At 38.0% G+C, this 17,490-nt stretch overlaps 1 protein-coding gene across 1 annotated transcript; it reads left to right on the top strand.

Annotated features, from left to right (window-relative positions):
* Nucleotides 1-3,800: 3,800 nt before the first annotated feature.
* smpx (small muscle protein X-linked) lies at nucleotides 3,801-16,238 on the top strand. Its single transcript, XM_053342562.1, has 5 exons — nucleotides 3,801-3,921; nucleotides 8,073-8,132; nucleotides 12,330-12,416; nucleotides 12,745-12,897; nucleotides 15,819-16,238. Exons 2-4 carry the CDS (start codon nucleotides 8,097-8,099, stop codon nucleotides 12,892-12,894), a joined length of 273 nt encoding a protein of 90 aa, XP_053198537.1. The 5' UTR covers nucleotides 3,801-3,921; nucleotides 8,073-8,096; the 3' UTR covers nucleotides 12,895-12,897; nucleotides 15,819-16,238.
* The last annotated feature ends 1,252 nt before the right edge of the window (nucleotides 16,239-17,490 follow it).

Below are 17,490 nucleotides of genomic sequence, written 5' to 3'. Positions count from 1 at the left end.
TTATAAAGATTAATTCAGTTCTGCACCAGTTTTATCTTACTAATCACACATTTTGTTGGCTTCAGTGCAAGTAAAAAAAAAAAGCCATTATTACTTCAAAGCTCATAAAATTATAATCAAGGTGGTAAATCTATCAAGCAAATTCAAAGTTCTCTTCCCCCTTCGTATTTGAATTTGTTATTATGTCTTCAGTGATGCATGTGATGTGATTTATAACTGTCAACATGTAAATGCCGATATTAAACCCAAGAAGGCAAAACAATGACTGTGTCCTTTTGAAGATAGAAATCACCCTGGTTGTGAGTTACAGTACATTCATTTGACAGGTGCATATCCGTCAACATGATTTAAAATAAGTTACTGTGTTTAGCTGTGAATATGTGCATCGGATCATTTTTTAAACATGCTTCAACCAGCAAGCTGTGTACAGTTTAACTGATCATGTCATCATGCCTTTAGATGGCTTTTGTTGTGATTTGGCACTATATAAAAAAAGATTGATTGATTGATGATCATGTTATTGTGTCCTATGCATTAAATAAATTGTATTGAACGATGTGTTTATATTGTGGTTAAGTGATGCACATTTACTACTTTTAATCCTGCTGCCATACTTCAATTTATGTAAAATAAAACAACAGCCAGACAACAGAATACTTTGGTTACTGGCAGTGCAATCATAATGACTTCCAAAGGGGAAAAACTTTAAAAAGAAAGAAAACTCCATATATTTGAAGCATGAGTTGACCTAAAGCATTTTCAGGCACCACCAGTCCTTAAAATGGAGCCCAGAATAATCGATCAGGATTACAGGGTTTGAAGAGATACGTTTGTTACGCTGCAGCAATATAAATGAAAGTGAGTGTCTGGATATTGGATTTCATCCTGGCAAAAGGCCAGGGAGGTAAAAGGACTCCAATAAATGTTGATGGCCCTGAGACAACAGGGAGACAAGGACCTAGTCTGAGTCATTTAGCCATAAATGTGACCATGGAAACATAAAACTGCTTGTGAATAAAGCCTTGTGTGTTGATGCAGGTTAATATCGCCACAATTCAGTATCTACAGAACCTCCAGCCTGTAAGCATATTAATGTTTTATTTAAGAAATGTGATGACTCACTTGACAAATTTCTAGAACCCACTTCTTTCTTTGTCTCTTCTTTGATCTGTTTCTTTATTTATTCACAGTATTGCTGTGGATGGTCAGTGCTAATGACAGAAATGTGAATTTATTGATTAATTCTGTGCAATAAACATGTTCATCGACAGCACCTAAAATGGAGACACTAAAACCTGACCTGTTTCCTCACAGTCAGTTAGGCAAATGTCCACGATGTAAGTGAAAAATGTCCAGCTATCAACTGAAGTGGTGTAACAACACGAGCAGCTTGCACAGACAAACAGGACAGATGCCTCCATGTACAGGTGGCCTCCAACCTCTCACTTCCTGCCAACTCAACAGCTGCCTGTGGCCAAGAGAGACGAAGTGTCAGACTGTGAAAACTATTATCTGACCTCTGATGAAAACATCACAGGGTTGATTCATCACTAATTCGATTATCCATTACTACCTTATTTAAAACCGTATTTATTATCTCAATCCTTGCCCCAAACCTACAGCCAATGCACACACACACCTGAGTCATCCCAACCTTAAGCTAAAGTCCTAAAAAGCTCTTTGAAGAAGTGCAATCAGGCTAAAATGGTCCTCATTGAGGTTATGAGTCTATCCTTGAAGCGCACTCTCACTAATACAAAATTACAACACAACACAACAAACCCACAAAGCAGAAAATATGAATAAATGCAACTTTTAGCTTCTTCATTGGTATTCTATACTCAATATTAGGAATATATTGAAAAACTCACTGTGCCTCATAGAAGAAGAAAGACAAAAATTACATGAATCAATATTAAAATATTATGTTGAATTAAATCAAAGAAAGCAATGGAAAAATAATTCAATAATAAAAATAATACTAGACATTTTCTTGTCCTGTTTGGCATTTGTTTTTAAAACTAGTTTTCAACACAGGGCCACAACATTTGGTTAAACTACACAAGCCGCCTTAAGCTCTTCATCTTTTCAGTACATATTTTGCTTTTGTGGTGCATATTACCAAATAAATTTGCATTTACTCAAATTACTGCACAATAAATGCCATACAGCAATAGTGTGAACAGAATGCCTCCCGGGGGTTTGGGGCCAGGAGGCAGTTACCCCTTTTCCATACTGGTACTCCATCCATGCCTATAAAGCCAAGAGCTATGAAAACGTCATCCACATCTGCATATCCTGAGGAAGTGTGCAAAGCAATCAGCCATATTATCTCATGCTAGAACACCCACAGACCTGTAGAGCAGCAACAGAGATGTGCAGTTTCAACACAGCACCAAACTTTACATGTTATTTAAGATTGTTCAGGTCATTTACCAAACTTCAACTACCCACAATAGAAAGTGCTTAGTAATGTTCAGGTACATCATGTTAAGTAATACAATGACCACATTCAGTGATGATGGTGTTTGTCTGTAATAGGGTTGCCCTCGCCAACAGGTAAGACCAGTGTATGTGTGGGTTGCATTTGCATAGTCTGAAATACATAACAAGCCTACAGTTTGAGTTGGTGTATTTTACTACCTGAGCACACAGTGGACTAGTAGATACAGAGGTGGATTCACTGTGGTTGGGTGCAATGAAGGTGGACAGCTAAAGAGTTGAGTAAAGTCCTGAAAGAAAGGTAGGTGGAATACACACACACGCACACACACACACACACACACACACACACACAGTCACACACACACACACACATATACATCAAGGTACTTCAAAAATATAGAAACATAGAAACAGATGAGATGATGAACAGATACATGGAAAGAAACACATACACATACACGCACACGCACACACACACACAGGCTTAAAACTCATTCTACGTTTTTAACGCTGGGTCGGGTTCCACTCAGGGAGTTTCGTGTCTCTCTGAGCCAATCAGGACGAGCGGAAACAGGTCAGGTAGCTGAAGAGGACCTCAGAGAGAGCAGAGCGCAGGCAGGGCAGAGCAGCCACACACGCCAGGAGGTAAGAGAGCAGACACACACACACACACATTCACAGACACACACGCACACACCTTTAACTCTGTGAGATCACAGTTCCCATCTGGGCTTGTGCTTCTGCATCTGCATATAAATGTAGATATACCAGCATAACTACTTCACTGAGTAAGAGTGTGTGTGTGTGTGTGTGTGTGTGTCTGAGCATGTTTAAATGAGTGTCAGAATAGAAATAGGGCAGTGCCATTTTAGTCACTGAAATTAGCAAAGGTTTTTTTTCAGGACTGAAGTGCCAGAGTTAGTAAAAGATGCAGCAAAAATGACTGTATGCTTTATATATATGCATGTGAACATGACAAACACTTATAAGTATCCTAAAATAAGAGATTCATGCTTAAATTCTCTTTTTTGAGTGAAGTTAGGTTTTGCTGTTAAATCATCATTACATTTAACTGTAATTAAAGCTCAAAACCTTAAAAAACATATTGAAATTAGGGAGATCCAAGTGCCCTGTGCTTCTGACTACAGTATGTTTTGATCTGTCCCTGTATGTCCATGTGTGCCTGAAAGTGCGTGTGTGTGTGTGTGTGTGTGTGTGCGGATAGAAAGCAGGTCCCTTCTGTGTATCACTCTTCTATTTATAGTGAGAACAAATCCCAGATATGAGAGGAATCCTTCTACCACTTAGAGGCAGAGAGAGAAAGAGAGAGGGTGGGGAGGAGAAGAAAATAGAAAGAAAAACGTAAGAGATGGAGAGTCGAAAGGAAAGAAGTGTATGATAGAAAGAAAGTTTTTGTGAAGAGGCGAGAGAGTATAAGATCAACCATTAGACAATACAGTGTTGTGCGATCAACAGGTACGTTGCATCTGCTTTGCTTATGTGTTTTCATGTGTGACATGTTTGATTGACAGGTATATTTAGCCTAACCCTAAACCTTCACTGTAATTTTCATTCAGATTTAGGTCGTTTTTAAATGCAGCAGTGTGGTAGTTGATAAATTGCAGGACCACTCGATGTTGAGCAGTGAACAAATTGAGCTGAACATTGTATTTTGTGTTTGTATTTTTACAGATATACACTACAAAACATTGATTTTGTCCTTTTTTGTTCACAAAAATAACTTTTAATGATGGCATTACTTTATTTTTTGCAATTTGTCAACAAATTTTAAAAAATGTATCAGTCCATCTCCCTGTTTTTACAGACAAACTATATGCTTATTCTCTTTTTTTAATTGAGAAGACTGACAAGTTCTTGAAGCCAAATCCAGGAGACACTTAGCTTAGCTTAGCATGAACATTGGCTATATTTCTTCACGTCTTGCTTTTACCAAACAGGTTTTGCAGAGCATAAACAACTAAAATATAACATTGTGAACTTTAGAGGTGTTGGTACAGTAGGTGTTTTGTTTTTGTTTTTTAGTTTTTTTTACCTTGTACATATACCTAAGCTAGCTGTTTATCCCTGTTCCCAGTCTTTATGCTAAGCTAAGCCATGTGGACACACTAATTTGCCAAAACATCAAACTATTGCTTTTTAAAAAATGATCACAATCATATAGTTTTGTTTAGCTTGTAGTGTTGGGTCATGTTAGTGCTATGGAACAGACGAATGAGCTATATCAGGCTTTGGCAACATATAAAGTACACGTTAGCTTAGCCCTAGTCTTAATATCCTTTAACAAAGGAGCACATTTCTTTACTCATACATTAATTTTTCTGTACTGTACACGCAGCCTCATCTCTCAACACATTCTCTTGTTGATATTCCTGAAGTACAGTAGCCTAATAACTTCACGCACTGACGCTTCCACACAAATTCATTCACACACCCACAGATACCATGCGCCTTTTTGTTAGGTTGGCTGCACACAGGTATAAAAGGTATCAACATATGAAGATTTGAATAACTCAAAGTATGTGGAATAATTGTGTTTGTACGGAAGCCGAGAACGGGCGTGCTTGCGTGCTTATTTTTTTAATGGTGTTATCTATAGAGACCACAAGTTCATTTATCTCGTTATCTCGAGTCGTCTCCCTCACACGGATAGCTCAACTACTTAGATTAGCAGCTCTTAAGGACATGGGTTCAAATCTGTCATGTTAGTTCTGCAGCACACTTAACTTTCTCTCATTAAGTCTAATACAATGGAAATGTTTAAAAGTTATTATTTAGTGGTACTTTTCTTACATTTAACACCCTATCATCACCGTGTTATGACCAGGAGTTAATCAACCTGCCATTTCACTGTAACACAGAATCTAAAGGTGCTGTTAATAATATTCCTCAGCTTAAATCAGTTGCTACACTCGTTAAGATGCCATTTTTGCATGCTGGCATAACACTCCTGATCCCTGATAAACATTTTAAGTAATAAGAGGAAATGACCTTTTGTTTTCTCCAGATAATCAACACGGGAAAACAAAAGACTGATTTCTCAAGATAATTCATCACAACATTTATTACTGCTGGAGCTTGTTGTTCATTTGTTCATTCCTGTTTTCTCCTCTCCACATCTCCCTCATAGACAGATAACTCAACTATTAAAATCAAGCACAAGAAGCTTTCAGGTGGCTCTTAAAGACATGGGTTCAAATCTGTCTTATGTTGGTTCTTATTCACTCTCTCCAGCCCACTTTTCTTTCTCTCATTAAGTTGGTATCTGGCTGTGACACAGATGTCATTAATAAAGGTGCAGCTAATAATAATGGGTACTGGATGATCTGACATTTTCAGCTTAAATCAGTTGCCAGAGTTGTAAAGATGCTATCTATGCATACTGGCATGGCACTCCTGATGATCTCTGATAAACATTATAAGTAAAAAGAGGAAACAGTCTTTTGTTTTTCTTTTGATGATGGGTTGATTATCTCATTATCTCCAGATAGCAAAACTTGTTTTCTCAAGATAACAAAATAGTTAACTTTTGATTTCGTGACAGATAATGATGTATTAAAAAAATATTGCAAGCACCACCATTTCAGGCTTCTGTAGTGTTTGTGTATATGTGTGTGTGTGTGTTTGTGTGAAAGTGAAAGGGCTTGTCAGGCTTTGCAGTGTGGCGTCAGGGGGCAGCTGCTACTCATGGCTAACAAAAATATCATCACGTTGTGTGTATGCACGAGCCTGTGTGTGCATATCTGTGGTTGCACAGTGGAGTGTCCACTGGAGGGTTTTGCTGTCTTGTCAAGGACAGCAAAGCCCTTACTGTATGTTGTGGCACAAACAGCACCTTGGAAACAGTATCCAAGCGCTGCCACTGAACGTAGCAGCAGCAGCAGAGCGAGAGTGAGAGACTCTGTCTCTCTGGTCTGCCACTCTGCTCTGAGCGACTGGTAGATAAGCTAAATAGGCCATGGAAACTTCTACGATTAGAAGCCACTTGGGTCAGTGTTGATCTGTGAAGTAGCAGAAGATAGAGAAAAAATAACTGAAAAGAAGCAGAGAAGAAAAGAGGAAGTGGGGGCACACAGTGGGGGATTTACAGGGAATTCATTTAAATACTATAGTGTAGATTTTATTTAATATCATCAGAAACCTTTGCAATTGATTGTATGCTAAACCCTGACTGTTTAGACTTCCATCTTTGGGCTAATGATAATGCTGGCAGACACTGAAGATTTATAGATTTTATTTGAAAAAAATAGAGTTCTTGTTTTCAAACAGAGGTAAACAAAACAGGTTTTACATTTCCAGCTAAAAGGGAACTGTTCTATATTAATATTAAGCTAATGGTAACTCCAATTACCATAAACTTAATATTTGCTGATGGCTACAAAGACTGAGGCTAAAGCTGCATGTCACAGGTCAAAAGTCAGTATCCTCAAATGTTAAATTATTGATTATAAATGACATAAATAAGTGAACAAGGGAGGGATTCCAGACATGAGTATATCTTTCTTATTGTAAATGAAAGGTATGACTCAACTGAAACCAAACTAAAACTTCATGACAGGGGAGTGATGGACTAACACATTATATGTTTTGGTCTCCATTGGATTTGTTGGTTATCACAATTATACACACAATAATTACACAATAATGCCAGTACTATCATTTAATTAACTATGTAAACAAAAATAATCATAAATGACATGTTTACTCTGTATAGTAATATTTAACTTCTCCAAAGTAAATGACCACATAGGTTGTTTGTACCTGCACGCCAGAAAAACCCATTGGAGCGTAATATACCACTAAAAAATAGTTTTTAGCAATAGTAATTAATGTTAAAAACTATTATGTTTTATGGTGTGACAACACTGTAGTTGAAGTGTGGTTAGGTTTAGACACAAAAAACACTTTGTGATAGGGTTAGAGAAGTGAAGATTGGTCTCCTGCAGATTTTGCCACTTTTTGCTATATAACTATGTAGCCATTCACCCAACCCACCTCCCTTTTCATGAGGAAGTCACCTTACATTGATGCCATCTGAACTGCGTCACTTCCCTGGGTCCCAATTACTACTACTGCCACTAGATGGCGTCTGTCACTCAAATGTAACTATAGGCTGTTTTTGGCAACTGAATTTGTGACCTATGGTGTCATTTTTCGTAAGAGGACAGGCTCATTTGTTCAGTTTGGAACTAAGGCCAACCACAGTGATCCAATTTAGATCCTGTTGCTGCTGTTCCCACTCAGAGAAGGCGACTGTCAGTAAAGGAAGGTGGAAGACATTTAGATTCACACTTATACCCTGTCACATACCTATACATCACCATACCCAATTTAAGTGTCTTCTTTTTCTCTCTCTCTCTATTTCACACTTGCTGTTACAGTTTTATTTTGTCAATCCCTACTGTCTTTCTGTCTCCCTCTCATGAATGATTCAGAGAACAGTTCCTCTACCTGATTCTCTCTGTAAGAGTCGCTAAGCAACTGAAATGCTATCCCAGGCCTTGAAAACCTACAGAAACAGAGTCGCAATGTCCCCAACATGAACACATAGACACTGTCTCACACACAGGAACACACAGCTGAATGTCTGTGATCTGTGCTTCCTCCAGGTCAGTGGACTTACCGGGGCGATTATGTCCAAACCTTCGTCCAACGTTAAGGCCCTTCAGGTAAAAGAATTTCCTCTGTGTGCACAATGAGGTGTTTCCATTAGTGGGTGTACTTGTAGTGAGTGTGAATGTATGTGTGTGTTTGTCTGGATAACATTGTTGGTTGAAGGCCAAATTGTGTACAACCCTTTATTTCTTTAAAAACATCTTGTCCAAGTTGTATAAGCTTACTGTGGGCACAACCAGGCAATAACACTGCATGGGTTTGGTTTCTTCCCTGTAAGGATACAGTTGCATAAAAGCATTTTATAAGTGGCATAATAACTCTCCCTCCTGTTTAAAAGAAAGACTCCAGATGACACATTAAGTATTTATTGGCAAAGGCAAATACAGTTCTTTACTTTACTGTTCGGACTGTGCATATACAGTATCAAGGCTTTATTAGTGCAGAGTTTTAGCAAGGCAAAGGATGCAGGAACTGTCTGTATTTGTAAATGTGTCTGTGTGTGTGTGGTAATGGCTTTGCATGTGCATGTCAGAGAGGGTTTCTTCCGTTGTCTCTCTTCTCCTTGTGCTAATTTTCTCATCTAACCATGAGTTAGGCATCAGGACAGAGGATTTCTTTTTTTGAAATAGCAGTACAAAACAAAGATGAGGTTTTCAGTTCAGTCTCTCATAGCAGATAGTCAAAGAATCAGTTGCCGCACTCCACACATCGTACATTTAACTTAATCACACAGGAGAACAGCATAGCAGCTTCACAATACAAACATTTTTTTAACAAAAAGAGAAAAACAGCTTTGTTCAAACCACCATGCCAGTGGTTTTGCACATTGAATGCCTTTACAAATTATTATTACAATAATTAAAAAATACCTTCTTTCCTTTAACATTTTACAAACATACCATATCTTCACAGAATATATTATAGAAGGGATTGGTTTTTTTTCCATTTAATCAATACAATACGAAAATCAATATATTAGTGTTGTGTGATAGAGCAGTTTCAAATGGGGACTTGTTTTTGTTGTTGGTGTATGTACAATAGCCCGAAAAATGCAAAATTTAGAGAGAGTTGCCTACTAAATTTCAGCCACAAATTGCTGGTTTGATTTTCTTCCAAGATACTGCAGCACAAATATAAGGATTATATTAAAATATTTAGCAGCTGATTCTCAATTATTGGATGTCTGAGTCTTCTTGAACACACCATGAGTGAGAATTGTCATCATGATCACACTGACATGCAGCAGTAATACAACTTTGACCCTTGAAGAAGCAACAAAAGTGCATTAGTGCATTAGCTTCCTTAAAATTAGAATTATGTCTTTGCAGTTTACTTCTCATGGTGCACTTAAGTAAATGGAAACAAGTGCAATGGTTGGATTGAAAGCAGGAAATTAGCCAAAATGATTATGTCTTATTTGGATTAAAACTTGGACAATCACCAGCATGGTCCTCTAACATTTGGCCTGTGTAGAACAAACTTATTACTCTGCTGGCCATGGAGGCTGATAGCTCATATAGATCCCCTTTTCAATTAGACACTGCTATAAAATAGAAAGTAAGTGCCAGAATAACATTGTTGTCGCAGCCAGATTGGCTGTTAAAATTGGCAAATGCACCACACAAGTAAAATAAACATTAAAGCTGAACAGTAAAGCTGGCCAGAAGTTGGTATGTCACATGTAGGCCACAAAATAAGCAGAATAAACTGCTTGCTTCACTACATACAGGTAGAGAGTTAGTGTCTTGCTCAAGGACACTGCAGCAGATGCAATGCTTTTCAACATTTGAATCTTGGCTAAAAAGCCTGATTGAAAGTAGTTTTTTTTTCTTCTTCACACCCTGTTGCCCCTAAATGTCTGAAGCCTCCTCCCTTATCTAGACTTTCCCTTCAATGTTCACCTAACACTTTCAGAAAGTTTACTCAGGAGGCGAGCTTAAAGGATTAGTTCACCTTCCAAGTAAAAGATTACTTTTTCCTCATCCCCTATGTCACTCAAAACTTCTGCGATGTTAGTAGGACTGGCAGACCAGTTAGACTCTGTGGTTCCATCTCAGCCTCCTCTAGATTAATGGGCAGTGCCATCTTTTTATAGCTCCAGATATCAGGCATAAAGGATCCATTAAATTTCTCCAAACAGTTTGAGCAGCACCACTGAAGCACTTTGTGTCCCAGCGTTTCCAATATTTAAATATTTACTATTCTAACACCTATATTTTCCACTGACATTGCTCAGCTGCATAATATACACAAAAAAAAGAATAGTCTAACTAGGCATGTGCTTTGTTAGTAAGAGGAGCAAAGATGAATAAGATAAATAATACCAGATATTTATACACTTGGTGCAGCTGTTCGGCTGTAAATTACCGTGTGCTGCATATGCTGTTTGAAAACATTTTTAGAAGAGTACAATTCAAATACGCTTTAAAGCTTCTCCATGCTGCTGTGGGGAATTTGGATGCATATCTTCTGTTGGTTTTCATTTATTTTAGAAACTTGAAAAAAATGCAATTGCATTATTAAAAATGTATGATGAGGGAGGAGCTGTAACCCCATACTAGAGTCTATATGTGAGCATATGTCATATGCCCCTGTTTTTATCATTTTTGCCACTGTCACTGGAATGCCCCTTAAAAGAACTAAAACTTGCAAACACACTTGTATGGGCCTTCAAGGGAACACTTATTACAACTTGAGCCTTATTTACTACTGAAAATGTGGCAACACTGCTAAAAATATGTCCAATGGTGCAACAAACTGAATAGGACACATGTTGTTAACCAGTGAATAGTTTATCCAGATTATCTAAACCAGAGGTTTACAAAGTGGGAGGCGGGCCACCACAGGGGGGCTCCAAACACTTTCAGGGGAGGCTCAGTGAATAGAGGTGAAATAAAAATATTAATTATCAAAAAGGGATCATGTAGAATAGACTGAATGTGTGTGATTTGATTAAAAATTTGGGGGGAGGGGGTACTGTTTTTCCAACTTTGCTTTTGAACAGACTTTTTTTTAATGCATTTGGTGTATAGTCTGATGTATGTCAAACAGCAATATCAGGCTATCTTGGCTCTGTTGTTCAGTGACAGGCATCCAGAAATTGAGAGAAACTAAGCAAGTAAACTAAGACAGGGTGAAGGGGCACCTTTTACCAAGCGTTGAGAGGGGCCCCCCAGTCTCAGTCTCTGAAAACCCTCATCTAAACCACTTTATTTGGAGGTAAAGCTACAAGTGAGTGCAGCCACAATGTTACACTATGAGTGTGCATAACTATAGCAAGAATGGCAAGTTGAAGGTGAACCAGAGGGTTGGGCTGTCAGTTATATTGAATATTTATGGATAGATTTAATTTTATCATCAGCCTTAATTTCCCCTTTGAAATATATTTGACTATGCTGCAGGGTTTTTTTCAACTTCATCATTTGACTGCTTGTGTTAACAAGTCAAATCAATAGCAACATAAAATCCAACTTGTAATAACCCATTAATAACACGGGGTAAGCTGAGATGGACTAGTGTGTTTCGTATAAATTGTATTTGACATGTGAGTGAGCATAATAATTGCATTTTCAATTTAGGATGAAATATTTCTTTACAGTTATCTTTGGTTGCACCTGGTGGAATGTCAGAAGATGATTGCGAACAGCAAGATAAGCATAAGACAGTAAACAACTGCAGCCAAAGCAACGTTACAGTAATACAAATCTTAGCAAACATGCCGTGAATGAGGTGACTTCTTTTTTTTTTCCAGAACCTTCCTTTCAAACTTCAAACTTTAATCTCTGGGAAAAATAAAACTCTCATAAAACAACAGCCAGCATCCTCAGTAACACACAGCACACTCCCTCTCTGTACAGCTGTACAATATGAGCATATATACAATACATTACAGTACAGTACAATACAAAACACATCAAATCCAAGTGACAGGACGTCAGGGCAGGCAGCTTTAGAACATCAAGTTAGCAGGCAGATCTCTCAGCTCTGTGAGTGTATTTATTTGTGTGTGTGTGTGTGTGTGTGTGAGTGAGTGAGTGCGTGTATCCCTATTTTCATAAAGACACAAGTCCCTTTTAGGGATATGATGATACCAGGAAGTAGTGGTGATAATCAAAACAAGGGGTTTTGAAGAAACAGCGGGAGTACACACACGCACAGACACACGCACATGCACAGAGGCAGAGAAGGGAAACTTTATTTGAGTATATATGTTTGAAAGTATCTCATTGGCTAGTCTTGCTGTCCGTCAGGCTAATTTGAACATCCCGATGGGAGCTCTGCGTCCAGGGGCGGGACATCCTGCGAAGAGGAGAGAGGAGACAGTAGACACAGAGGAGGTAAGACAACACAGGAGACATGTACATAGTTTCAGTAGATTTATAAAACATATAATTGATATAGAGTTTTTCTATGTGCTTATTTCCTTTGCCATAAATTACTTTGTTCATCTACTAGTTTTTATTGAAGTAAAAATGCATTGTTCAAGCAGCTAAACACACACACATACACTAAATACCCTCCCCCATTTCACGCATTGTATTTTAAAGACATATATGGAGACATGTCCAGCTGCATGACAACATCTACATCTGTCTATATTCTGTTCTTCTTTCTTTCTTTCTTTCTTTTTCTCTCTCTCTCTCTCTCTCTCTCTCTCTCTCTCAGGCTCATTCACCAGAGCAGCCGGTGGATGCAGCCCAGACGCCGGAGGAAAAGAAGGCATTGCCGGGTGCGGTGAAACTGCCCGGGCCTGCTGTCAATCTTTCAGAGCTGCAGAACGTCAAGAGCGAACTACGATGGGTCACCAAGGATTAACAGGTCATGAATCCTGTTTTCTACATTGTTTGGGGTCCCACAAACCCCTCCCTCTTTGCTTTTCTCTATTAAAACCCAATATGTAAAAAAAAGTATTGAAGTGTTAACCCCTTGGTTTGTCACCCATTTGTGACACTACTACTTTTACTGTTTTGTTCTTTGTTTAGGGTTCAATGAGTTATCAAAAACCTTTTATGAATCTCTAATAACAGAACTTCAAATAGACTTATATGGGAATTGTGAGGGGGGGGGGGGGGGTCCTGTGTAGAAAGTTTCTGTCAACACCAGTTACATAATGTTTCATTATATTTATCATTATTTAGAAACACATTGGAGCCCCTAAATAGAAGAAATGCATCGTGTTGAAATCACTTCAAAATCATGTTTATAAGCAATAATCATAAAAGTAGGAAAAATCATGAATAACTAAGATAATAAAACAAGTAAATACGTATTTTGTGTTTTAATGAGGATCTACTTGGTCCTTTGAACTTGTCAGAAAACTGAAGGTAGAACTTATTCCACCACTGTTTGGATTGCTTTAGATTGTACAGGTGCATGTAATCATCTGGTAATTTGTGTATTTATCATTGTCAGTATCTGGACACGCCCCTGATCCATTGGTGATAACAGCTTAATTGGAATTTTTTTGCCGCAACTCTTTTGTGAGTGTTGTCCAGTGCTGATATATCAGGCTAAAAGAGTCCAAAGAGAAAAATGCAAATCAGAACCAAACTACAGAGACACAGCTGAGTTTATGAAGTGAGTCACTGTTTCTGTGAATGATGCAAATCTAGTCTAAATTAAATCCATAACTAAATACAGGTCTGTATATACAGTACACAAAGAGTAGCCTTTGGACACTAGAAACAGTTGATAGTACTGACACACATCTGAGTGGTAATGTGTTTCCTTCAAAATATACTAATTCTCTCTTTCCTCTAAATTTAGTAGTTTATAAATGTAACTTCTAGCAGACAATGCTGTTTATAAGCATTTTACAGTTTCAAATCCACCCAACCTGCTTGTCACTTGTCCGTGGGAGGAAACCACTCAGACATTGAGACGACATGCAAACTAGAAAAACCCCAGCAGCCCAGGTCATCTAATGTCATGTCAGGTTTTAAAATGAGCAACTCTGACACTTCATTACACTCCTTTTCCTATTTCCTATATGAACACTAAATAAACATGTTATAAATGGTTTATGACACAGCATAAGTAGTTGTGGGTGTTTACTAATCTATAGTATGTGTCCACTGTATTTTACTATATTGTCACACAAGCCTCCACTTATGGGTGCCCATAGGGCTGTATCTGTTTATAACAAACATAATAGTGTGATGTAAACTATTTCTTAACTGTTCATAAGCTAAAAAATGCTAGGTGTTGCTAATCAAGTCATTTAAAGACTTGTACACATTGTAAACACTTTTCATAGTTGAGTATGAGCATGAGTTATATAATTCAGAGCCAATTCCCTTTCGATTCAAAACAGCTGAAAAACTGAAAAAATACACCCAACCATTAGATGCCAATGTTGTTGTCATTATATTTCTATTACAGTATGATGCATTCTGATAGTGGATGGCATCAGTGTGTTTTGTCTCTACAATAATTACATGCAGTGGTCAAGGTTTGCCACATGGAGTCAGTGTGGGCTGTGCAGCTTTTTGTTTGGGTCAAGCAGAGAGTGTTGATGCCTCTGTGTGTGGGCAGGAGGGGTTGAGTCAGGCTCTATTTATACTTTATAAGAGTGTGTGTTTTAGAAGATGTGTGTATTGAAGGGCAGTCCGTGCTGTGACTTTCTCAGTAGGACACAAAAACCACAATATATAAACACTGTGGCTGTTCTGCCCTGCCCAAACCACGTGGGAGTGCTGCGTAGGAGATAAATGAGAGAGAGAGAGAGAGAGAGAGATGGAAAAAGAAAAGAAGACACTGATTGAAGTTTCAGTTATGAACACATTTCTCAGAGGCTGAGCTGCTCTGGAAAGAGAAAAAAAGACTTCTGTACATACTCATTTTAAGCAGGTTAAGAGTGCATTCACACTGGAAACGTGACAAAATTAGTATGACATATTCCAAAATAAGAGCACTGTTGCCACAAAGTTGGAGGCACATTACTGTCTAAAATATTGTTTTATACTGTTATATTAAGGTTTCCATTAACTGAAAACCACCCGCGAAGTATACAGAAGTATGTGAGCAGGGGTATCCAGTGGTTTTGGTCATATTGTATCACTTCCTGTTAGTATAAAACAAAAGGTACACTGATATTTTTCAGTCGTGCTAAGCTAAGTTTGAGCTAATTAGATTTTTGAACCATCATCAGCTAAAAAAAAAAGTTAAATATTGAAGACAAAACAAAAAACTTCAAACAGAAAGATACAAAAGGGCAAAGAAATCCATATATATTGATTCAAAAGAGGACCTTTGAAGCTGTTATTTGGCTGCGGGCTTGCATAACTGCTTCAAATTATGAGGGTCAGTGAAGTTAACTGATGCATCATTTAGCATGGATAGATGATTGTTTTCTCGGCAACCACTGAGCACCTTTATGCTTCAAATTATTAGCTTCTCTCTTAACCTCTTGTCTTTTCCACTGGGCGTCACTGTCGCTGTTTGGCTTCATCCACTCATGTCTAACTCGAGGCCTGAAGGCTTGTATGACTAAAACTTGAGTCTTTGAATATAGAAATAAACAGAAAATGTGGCAGACAGAGAGGCGGGAAAAGGGTCAAGAGATAAATAAGAACAGAGAGATCTAGATCTTATGTTTCTTTACAGAAGGTCTGCATCTGACCCTCTCCTTGTCCCGGTCCTGTTGTGTCTCTAAAGGGTCAGCAGCTGTGAAGATACTGAACAGAGATGGTACTGTAAAGATCTCTCACAGTGTCTTTTATCTGTCTTTTTTCTTCTAGGAGGCCCAGCCAGGCGGAGAAGAAGGCAGATAATCTACATAGACACAGACTTGCCCACTGCCACCGAAGACTAGCGAAGTACAGTTCAATCTCAACATGTTCGGCAACTGCTTTCTGTGAAGCCAACGTCTGCAGAAAGTGTCCAACATTCACCCTGTAAAACCACCAGGAAGCTGACATCCACAAACTCTCTTTCAATCAGTACTCTTAACAGGTTGAAACACTAAAAAAATAGTTTATCTTACCACGTCAGTTGATGTTGTTTTGTCTCTGAATTCAAACTTATATCATAGTTTTAAGAAAAAAAAGTACTGTAGAGATAAAGCAAGATAATCTGACTTCTTTGTACTGCAGGTGAGCCTCCATTTTACTTGGACTTTTAGAAGTAAGTTGGATTGCAATAAAGGGATATTCTTTGCTATTTTTTTTGCTTCAGAGGTGTTTTAACAAAAGCAATATGTTAGATCTCATGGACATTTTGTTGACAATCGACATGAATACAAGGAATCCACCTTGACAAAAGCAAAAACTGTGATTCCCCTTCTAACTCTGTGATGAACAACATGAAGACACTTCTTTTCCATACTTTCAAATGATTCAGCACTGATTTATACTGATGCTTTCTATTAAATTATTCATTTCTAAATGTTGTTCATAACAGGTAACACGATTTTTGAGTTCAACTGTACTACTTTTTTTGTTTCAAAATTATAATATTTTTGTTGTTTCATGGTTATGATTCCCAGAAACTGCTTTTATTCAGGAAAATACTGCAATAAATCAAGACGGTAAAAAAAAAACTCTTCTATTTATTACTGGTTGCATCTGCTGTTAAAGTAGAGAACAGTGGTGTCTTTTAGAGTTGAAGGATAAGTCTGACAATATTCAATATTTATCTTCATTATCAACACTCCATCCCATCAATACTGATCCTAGTGACAATTATAGTCTCCAAAGCTTGATATAATGTATTCCTCTGTGCCATTTAGCTCCATTAATATCCAACTTAGACTGCATATGAAGATGGATATACAGTAGTAGGGTGTGATAGTACCCACTGGTTTGCATTGGAGCCGGTTTGAAGCTCAGTTACTCATTATGTTCTTCGCCATCTTTTCCATTTGCAGCCAGGACCATCCAAATAAGTAATGTGGGTGTTGTCTTCCATGCTCCTGAAAAGGGCTCTGCAACCTCAGACTGAAGCAAACACTAGCTTACAGTGAACACCGAGCAGAAGAGTTGCCATCCATCCCATTAAATATGGATTTGTCTGATAATATATGGAATTGTCCTATAATTGCTTTCTACTTGGAGCTACTTTCCATAATTCTCAGAAAGTGACGTCAATACACCATTGATAGGAGTCTGCTCAGTCAATTGGTATCATTTGCATCAAACCCAGTGTTCACCCACCCAGTGAACTGCTCTGCAATGAAGTTCAAATCTAAACTTCCAAAAAAAACAATATGGTGGTGAAAATTATATTAAATGCAATAATGTTAGGGACATGGCTGTTGTGTGGATCAGGCAAGGTAAGCGTACGTTTTGACTGTAAATGTGTCAGGTTATTCTGTAATTCTACTGTCTCTGCTGGAGCAAGAAGATCTGAATAAATATTTGCATAAATAATTGCAAAACAGAAATTATTTGGCATACGGACCAACTGTATGAG

The sequence above is a fragment of the Scomber japonicus genome, chromosome 21 (genome assembly GCF_027409825.1).
Source record: "Scomber japonicus isolate fScoJap1 chromosome 21, fScoJap1.pri, whole genome shotgun sequence".
In the NCBI taxonomy this organism is placed as follows: Eukaryota; Metazoa; Chordata; class Actinopteri; order Scombriformes; family Scombridae; genus Scomber; species Scomber japonicus.
This window is presented reverse-complemented; position numbering and strand designations above follow the sequence as displayed.

Coding starts and splice junctions, on each gene's coding strand:
- smpx (XM_053342562.1), top strand. CDS start 8,097: ATGTCCAAACCTTCGTCCAACGTTAAGGCCCTTCAG. Junction 8,133..12,329: donor CCAACGTTAAGGCCCTTCAG/GTAAAAGAATTT, acceptor GCTGTCCGTCAG/GCTAATTTGAACATCCCGAT. Junction 12,417..12,744: donor AGACAGTAGACACAGAGGAG/GTAAGACAACAC, acceptor TCTCTCTCTCAG/GCTCATTCACCAGAGCAGCC.